Source organism: Rhinopithecus bieti, unplaced genomic scaffold, assembly GCF_001698545.2.
Source record: "Rhinopithecus bieti isolate Rb0 unplaced genomic scaffold, ASM169854v2 scaffold_3734, whole genome shotgun sequence".
Taxonomy (NCBI): domain Eukaryota; kingdom Metazoa; phylum Chordata; class Mammalia; order Primates; family Cercopithecidae; genus Rhinopithecus; species Rhinopithecus bieti.
This window is the reverse complement of record NW_016804423.1, coordinates 173334-182500: the sequence shown is the minus strand read 5'-3', so window position 1 is coordinate 182500 and position 9167 is coordinate 173334. Positions and strand designations below refer to the sequence as shown.

The 9167-nt window shown below is 42.2% G+C and overlaps 1 protein-coding gene across 2 annotated transcripts in view; it reads left to right on the top strand.

Moving 5' to 3' along the window:
• NALF1 (NALCN channel auxiliary factor 1) overlaps nucleotides 1-9167 on the top strand; it is a 720118-nt gene that overhangs the window by 668728 nt on the left and 42223 nt on the right. For both annotated transcript variants that reach the window (XM_017868186.1, XM_017868187.1), the window contains exon 2: nucleotides 6926-7097. In XM_017868186.1, coding sequence (XP_017723675.1) covers nucleotides 6926-7097 — 172 coding nt within the window. The remainder of the gene's footprint in view (nucleotides 1-6925; nucleotides 7098-9167) is intronic.

Here is a 9167-nt window from a genome sequence, read left to right as displayed (position 1 = left end):
GAGGGAGGGAGGGGGGAGGGAGAGAGGGAGGGAGGGGGAGAGAGAGAGGGAGGGAGGAAGGGAGAGAGAGAGAGAGAGAGGAGATCAGCATTGGTAATGAAGATTTAGGCTTCACTATTTTAAAGACTACAATTGAATCACGAGGATGGACGGTTGCCCAGAAAGAATGTGTAGAAACAAGCTTGGAACAGAAGCTGGAGGGATACTAACATTTTGGGGAATGGCAGGGAAAACAAACAAACAACAGCAACAGCAAACAAATGAAGATGGAGAAGGAGGGGCAGAGGACTAAGAGGGACGCCAGGATAAAACAAGTCCTGGTGGCATTTCCGGAAGGTGTTCCGTCAACCATGATGAGGGCTGGCAAGAGGTCAAACAGGACAACAACTGATTTTCCAGCTGGATTTGTCAGCAGAGGGGCCAAGGAGCTTGGAAAGAACAATCTCAGTGGAGTGGTTCGAGCTGAGGCCCAATCACAGTGAGATGAAGTGAAAGATAAAACAAGGAAGACATGGAGTGTTACATGAGACGTTTATTAATGACGAAGAGAGAAAAAGACAAACAAAATAGCCTGTGTATCATAGTTAGGACACGTTTCCCTCGCGTGGTGCTGGAGACACACTGACAAATGCTTCTTAGCTTTCCCTTTTTTCCGAAGCCCTGTGCAGATGATCTCTGGATGGGCACATTCTCTATTTGCGAAAGCACAGCCGAGTTGATCTGCTTTTCACCTTCTGTACAATCATATGTCTGGGCCCCTCCATGATGCCATCCCCTGATGGGCCGCCTGGGCTTGGGTTGGCCCTGTGATTTTCAGGCTGATTCCCTCTGCCGTATAAATGGAGTCTGGGATGCCGGCGTGGATGGGCACTGCAGGAGCCTCATTTTGGTGTTGAGAATGGTTTGGGTGGACTGCGAAATGTGGGACAGAGCCCACAAGCTCGAGAGGCCCTGAAATGCAAGGGAATAGACTTACATGTGATGACAGGATTCAAAAAGTGGGTCACCACCAGAGAAGAGGAAGACATTTGCATTTTACTTCAGGAAATGGAGCCAAGACAAAACCCTGGAAGGCAAGGGGTGCTGATATCACAAGACTCCCCACAAGGGATCAAGACGCTCAGACCCCTGCTCACCGCCCATCCTTAGTTTACTCCACAGACTCAACTCAGCCTCAGGCAGTGGGGCCTTTCTTGTTTCCCTTTCAGAATATATCATGATTTCCAATGTCTGGGTGTAATGTGCTTTCACCAGACACTGATACAGACGTAGCAGAAAGCAGACATTCAGACATAGGAACGTGAAAATTTATTTTGAGTTTCACCCCCACTTAAAACTGTAGCAACGTGCGTTATGCATCAAAGTGCATTAGCCTGAGGCGGTTGCTATCGCAGACTAATGCTTACGTAACCAATTATTTCACCCACACATACCCAAAACTCAGGCCGCTAGCGGGGTTAGAGCTGGCAGAAATGGATCTAATAAAATGTTATCAACAAATGCTACAAATGTGAAAGGAAGTTAGTCCTTACTAGTAAGTGGGGGAAAAGGGAGGGCAGCTGCTTAGCCTCTTGATTTGAAGCTGACAACCATTTTAATATCTGACTTTTCTTTGTGATAAAATACATAGCCAACAGATATTTTTTCAGCAGGCTAACATATATTTACATTATAAATCTTCTACCTTGCTCTAAAATATAGAGATGGATTTTGGAGATGGGGATAATATATGTTTAAAAAGCAACGCGAAGCTGACCTTCTGCTGGAAAAACATTAATCGCAGGCATTTTTTGAAAGGTTCTGCACAGATCAGCTATCTTCAACTGGGACGCCCAGAACCAAGAGAGGACATGTGGACACTCACACAGGCACACCTGCCAGCCGTCTATACGCCACCATTGTTAATCATGCTGGTCCTGGTCCCGTGTAGGATTTCTATTCACAAATGCATGCGCTACTTCAGGATCGTCCTGACTCGCATGTAAAGCATTTCTTTCTAGAGTTCGTGGCCTCACATCACTCCCTGTCATCGGGAAGCAAAGTACTCCCGCTCGGTCTGTCTCCCGAGGCTGTGCTGTTATAACCAAAGCTTTAAAATTAAAAACACAAAAAACTTCATTACGAGTGTGAAAATGAGTTTTCTAGATGAGCTCTCTTGGGTTCTCCTTGGTCTCTTCAGCCTTTGCTGCCCTGATCACCTCTTCAAACAGGCCTGGGTGACCGAGGGATTCTCGGCTGAAGCGAACGCAGGGAAGACGTGGACATCAGTCTGGAGGGAGAGGCGGGGGCTCATACAGCCCGCTCTGCAGAACTGCAAGTGAGTTTCAAAACGAAGTGACTTGGGAAAAGAAAAGGAAAAGGATATGTTCGGAATGAATAGTACTCTGGTGATGCCTTCCGAATAACGCGGAGTGCATTTCCACAGTGCCCAGGGGCCCTGGGTGTCTGGCGTCCAGGCCTCACCTTGCTCAGCTGCCATCTGCATCTTTCTAGGCCCCACTTCCAGCGTTAACAGAGGCTCAGCTAGGTGGTGTCTCAGGCTTTCCACCCTGGAATGTCTCACCTTAGTGACTCCAGAGACGCCGACGTATCCAAGGCTCCCTCGCTTTCTGTCCTCTCAGAAGAGTTCCTGTTACAAGAGTTCCCGCTGAAAAAAGCTATGGACTGGGCTGTGGAGAGAGTTGAATTCCACTTATTTGCTGCCTGATTTCCCTGTATACGTTTCCTTATTTGTAAAACATTTCCCAAACAAGTCTCAAGGGTTTTATGAGGAAAGATAGCAAGAGAGAAAATGCTTCAGGGGAAAAGAGAAAATTGATTCAAGTATTAAGTAAAATGATGCTGTCATTTGGGCTATTTTTCTGGCGTAGTCTGCTCCTCTTCCAGGTGGCACCTTGAGAACACTGTGTGGTGGGCAGCTGTCCAGCAAAGATTGTGACGGTCAATAGTCATTTCCAAAGGACAGGGTGGAGGAGGGTGGGGGCTGTGGGCCATTTGAAATACCCTTTCAGAGCATAATTTCCTGACAAATCAAGCTGCTTCTTGGATAGAAGGAGGCACCGGCCATCAAGCGGGGGAAGGGGTGGATGTCGGCGAGCCATTACTCTGTCACCAGAGACCTCGCACACATTTTTATTCCTTCCCACAATTATTCTTTCATTTCATATAATTATTTATACTCTGCAGTGACACATAGAAAAGCAATTTACCTAATATTTCTCTCTATAGGAGAAGGCCAAGCCATTATAAAAAAGATTTCTAACCTTCTTTATACTCCATAGTTCTTATGAAATAAGACAAGTATACTCATTTTTCATGGTGTGCTTTAGTTTGAAAGTTCTTTATTACTTTTAAGATTTAGTCAATTTGTTCTTTTAGCCCAGTGTCGCCACAAAACATCTTTTTCAACCCCTTCCTGCAAAACCTTCTAGAAAGACATTGGGAGTTGTCTTGGAGCCATGGCCCTCTCTCACCTTCCTAACATAGGAATCCTCCTCACCATGTTTTGACAAGAGTTATTGAAAGTCTACTGGAATTTTTCTAGTTCTAGAGAACTCGGCACCTTTGAAGATAGCTCGTTTTATTTCTGTGCATCTCTTCTGGCAGGAAAACTCATCTTTATATCATGCCGATAGCTACCTGTTTGTTTTCCTCGTTTTATTTTCTGATTCCACAATTTACTGTTTAAAGCCATTGTCATCAGCACATAGCCGGTTCTCAGACACTGGAGATGACTATAAGAACCTCACCCCTCATTTGCTCTTAGCCACAGTAAATTCTCAGGTATTCTCTGTTCTTCACATAACACAGTTTTCAGGTTTTTACTAACATGCTATGTCACTTTTCAAGATTCTAGAAGAACTTTTTTTTTTACTTCCCATGCATGCTTTTTCCAGTGTATTCTGAAATATTTTAGCAAATGTGCTGTACGCTTTGCCTCTTTTATGGTAAACACATCTACACGGAGAAGATAAATCCTTTGGTTATATAACATCTGCTTCTCAGCCTTAATCTCTTAAGTAGCAATAAAATATTTCTCCTTCATCCTTCGGATTTTGACTCAGCTCACATGGTTTCCCCGACTTGTTTTCTGATGTATCTTATCCCTAGAGCTAAAATTTTAGAAAATATTTAATACTTAAATGAGGAATCTTCATTGCACACTCAAAGCTCAGGAGGTAGCTCATAATGGATGCCACAAGGGAGCCTGGCCGGAGAGGTCGTTAAAGCCCAGCGTAAAAGGTCTGGGATTCTGCCAGTGGCTTTGCAAATGACGATCGATCACTTTTCTTCATAACTACTACTACCTGATACTTAAAAAGAAAAGCTGTGATCTCTTACTAGTTTCTTTCTTCTTTCTTTCTTCTTTCTTTCTTTATTTTGGAGTTTAAAAAAAATCTGCAAAGGAAATATAGCGGAAATAGAATTTAAGGGACCAGAAAAAAAATGGATCTGTTCCCATTGGGCAATGCTGAGGAAAGTGGTTGCAAAGAGGATGTGTAGGTCTGAAGAGACTCCAGTACTGGACGCCCCACCGTCTGCCAGAGGAGACATTGTTTCTTAAGAGTTCATGGCTACAGGACACGATTCCCTATTCAGAACCCATTTTAACTGGAGTAACTGTGGAAAGGCAACCTGTAGGGGAGCGGTGGGCATGGGGACCACAATTTGGCCAACGCAAACATGAGCCACTTTCTGGAATTACATAGGGCATTCATTAAAGAAAAACAGGTAATCCCAGAAGCGTGCGGAAAGCAAGCTGTCCTCATAATGGAATGTTATTGCTTGAACTGCAGGTATAAGCCTATCCTGCTTCCTCTAGTACCTGAGAAAGGTCGTTAAGCCCAGGAATCAGAGTATACGTGGCTCATTCTTATATTACAGCTTAGTTTACAAAATAAATGTCATGTCTTATTACATATCATGTCATATTACACAAACGTCAATGTCCATGGCATTTTGACGAACGTTTTCAACTTCCCCATGGTTTGGTTAAGAAATCATTTCATTTTTTCTTCTGAAGCTGGTGCTTCCAGCCTCTTGCTGCCGGCACCACCCCACCTTCACCTGTCCCCTGAGGCAGCCTCTTGCTGTCCCCCTGAGGCACACAGCCACAGCCACCTCCGTTTTCCAGTTGGCATAAGAATTCTTCGAGGTTTCTTCAGCTATCGTAACATTTTCTTCTAGTGCAATTTTTCAGTGTACACTGTTACGAGAAGACTCATTCAAAAGACCTATAAGAATTCTAATTATTTGTATGTTTTACGAGCAAGTTACATGGTGATTATGAGCCATTGATGACTGGCAAAGAAAACTTACTTTTGGCCATTTAAAAGTGTATCTCACTTTGATATTTATCTCATTTTACCTCTACCGAGGCACCTTGATCACAGAATAAAGCATCATCTTGATCAACCTAATAAAAAGTTATGAATAAGAAAATACAATCCTCCTTCTACCAAATGGATATTGACCAGGGGCATGGAAGGCCATGTTGATTTTAGGTTCATCTGCAAACTCCCTTGTGATTTCATAAGTGCTTTAAAAGTAGATTTCAGATTAAATATAGGATAACTATTAGGAACACAGTCTTTGGAGTCTTACAGACATGAATTTGAAGTCTGAATTTTCCACTTCCATTACCTAATATTATTATTACTTAATATTATTCCTGGGCAAAATGTGACTAATAGTTATGTTCAAAAGTGCATGCTGAGAATTAAATGGAAAAAAAAATTTTACAACTTAGAAAAGAGTATAAAGTTGACAAATAGCTATTATTCTTGTTATTATTAAGTATTTATAATCTCTTAGTTGAAAATCAGTGGATTTAATCATGAAGTTACGTTTTCAAAATCCAGTGATATCTAAAGTAAATACTATTATTCTTGTTACTATTAAGTATTTATAATCTCTTAACTGCAGCGCCTCCATTTTTCTAGGTAAAATATAACCAGCAAAATGTTACTTGGATAATATTAACGCTACAAATAGATAAATAAAAGCCATTAGTGCCAAGGACCTGGAGAATAACTGAATTTCAGCGACCTGTACAGCAAATGGGTACATCCGCTATTGTTTTGTTTGAATTTAAGATCAGCTTATTCCTACGTGTCAGAAAAAGGCAATTTTTTCAATGTTTGTTTTCCCAAATAGCCACCAAAACAAAGAGATGAATGAAGTCCCAGTCCTTTCACATTTGATGAAATTATATAAATATGCAGCAAACATTCATGAGGCTGGCACCTCATCTAGAGGGTTGAAGCTGTGGCTCTGATGAGGCTTCCCTCCTACTCCCAACCACACCACAGCATCTGATGTCTGATCTATGTTGGGTGTTTCCGGGCTTTCAGACAGTGAGATTTTTAATGCATTTGGTGTGAGTCATGCATGTAAATGTCCATTTCTGCCTGTTCTGTGCCTCTGAAAGTCCAAGATCTAAACAGCAGTTTCCCAACCCCTGCTGGGCCATCTTTGTAAAGTGCTTCGCGCCATCTAGTGTCCGATGGAGGCATAGACGTGGGACTCCATGCGAAGGGAACTGGCTGACCAGCCACACTGCAGCAAATAACCACAGCACAAGCAACAGGGTCAATTATTTATTTTACTTTGGATATCCCTGGATTTTGAAAACTTAACTTCCTGCTTAAATCCACTGATTTTTAAATAAGCCGCATAAAATTAAAGGCCAAAATACCTTCTACATTCAATTAGGGACTCAATCAAGTGCTGTTTTGCTTTTATTGCGGAGACTTTCGTTGCTGTGTTTTTATCACTTGCAGCTGTCGTTGTGTAAATACGCTTTCTCGCAATGAGGGCTTTCCTGGGATCCACTTGAAACCACAGCACGCTTGCACGCGTCTCACAGTGCCTCTATCATGCTGTTGTCACGCCTCTATATTTTTCATTCTTCTCTTTTTTTCAGATTGTCTACAAAGCCTGGCTCTGTTCCCAGTATTTTGAAGTCACACAGTTTAACTGCAGAAAGACAATTCCTTGCAAGCAATACTGTTTGGAGGTTCAGACGAGGTGTCCATTTATATTGCCCGACAATGATGAAGTCATCTACGGAGGCCTCTCCAGTTTCATCTGTACAGGTACAGTGCCGGGTGGGAGTCTGTACACCAGCCTCCGGTGGTTTTGCTTTCTTGTGTCATGTTTGTTTGCTTTGCTGTTTCCTTTCGCTATAATAACCTTGAAGATGCGCCTGGTAGTTTTCCGCACTTTCACTAATAGAAGTAGCGAAAGCTCCCCTCAACTGTTCTGGAAATGATTCAGCGTCTGTGCCACGTGGTCTATCTGTAACCGAGACCACAGTTATTCACTGTGTAAAAGAAGAAATCTGATGGCAAAATATTAGCAATCATTAGATACACTTACATGTGACCTAGTGTAGGTTAGATTCTGCCTGCATTGCCTTTGAATTCTGTAAGAACAGAAGACGTGCTAAGGCCAGTGAAATTATGCGTTTCAAATTAGTCAGAAGTTGATGTTCTCTTGCCTATTTTCTTTTTTTTTTAATTTTCTGAGAATTTTTATGTTATTTTATCTGTAAAAAGTATTAAGAGCTTTAAAATATCTGCCTAAATTGTACGTGTGTGTGTGTCTGTTAGAGCCACACAACAAGCCTATCCATTAAACAATGTTTACTTCTTTCAGCAAATGAGTCAGACTGCACAAAACACCAATATCAGCATCCTTTTCTGGACATTTATAAGCGTTACATAATTTAGACAGAATCAGATATAAAGAGCAAGAGCCTTTTTTGTTTTTTTTAATAAAATTATAATTAGATGGCGAGAACAAGATACTTTGCCAGGGTGGTGTGATAATCCGAGTTGTTGCTCTGCATTCTCTTTTTTGTAACGATAATGCCATACGATGTCCCTGGCACTATGTGGCTCGAGTTGTAGCATGTTTCGTTTTCAAGTGTAAGGATAAAACACTATCATATGCGTGCATGAAAATTCTCTTCTGACATTAGAGTTACCAAACTACTCTAAAACAGAGTAACATATTAAGATGCTCAAATGAGAATGTATCAAATTATTTGTGCATCGCTTATTTACATATGTATTCATTAGCCACACTGTTCTAAGTGATAGGCTATCGAGAGATCGTCCACCATAAGAACTGAACTGGATGAGTATTTATTTTTCTTTTTCTTTTTTTCTTTTTTCTTTTTTTGAGGCGGAGTCTTGCTCTGTCACCCAGGCTGGAGTGCAGTGGTGTGATCTTGGCTCACTTTAACCTCCACCTCCCGGGTTCAAGCGATTCTCATGCCTCAGCCTCCTGAATAGCTGAGGTTACAGGCATGCACCACCGCACCTGGCTAATTTTTGTATTTTTAGTAGAGACGGGGTTTCACCGTGTTGGCCAGGCTGGTCTCCAACTCCTGACCTCAAGTGATCCGCTTGCTTTGGCCTCCCAAAAGTGTTGGAATTATATGTGCGAGCCACCGTGCCCGGCCTGGATTAGTATTTCTTTCTTTTTTTTCTTTTAATTGTACTTTAAGTTCTAGGGTACATGTGCACAATGTGCAGGTTTGTTACATATGTATACATGTGCCATGTTGGTGTGCTGCACCCATCAACTTGTCATTTTAGTATTTCTTATGCTGCCCAAGCTTGTGGGAAGAACACATGACTGAAGGTCAGGCGCCTCGGCCTTCATCCTGTTTCTATTGCGCATTCTCTTGGCGGCACCACCCCTTCACGAGTAAATTAGAAAGTGCAGTGGTCGAACCCGCCCCCATGTGGATTTGCTGCAAGGATTACAGATAAGGGAGAAGGGCAAGTTATGTCTTTAACCAGCCATAGCCATTGCACACAGGAAAGTGAAACGTAGAATGATTTCACAGGCCTGCGTGTTATTCTACTGAATTGATGCTCAAGTCATTTTTTATGTAGCTCCTCTTTGCTGGAGGGGGAGGAGGGGTAGAAAGGAGGGAAGAGGGAAGGAAGGAATCAGGGAAGGAGGGAAGGAGGAAATCAATATTTTCTTGCTTTGAGTTTGAGACAAAATTCACCAGACACAGGCTATTAATTCATATTGAATTTTGCATAGAACGAACATTCCACAAATAACCATGAAGATAAGGCCTTCATTGTTTTATCGTGGGACAGTGAGGTATCTGTGACATTAGGACTTCAGAGAAGCTATTGGAT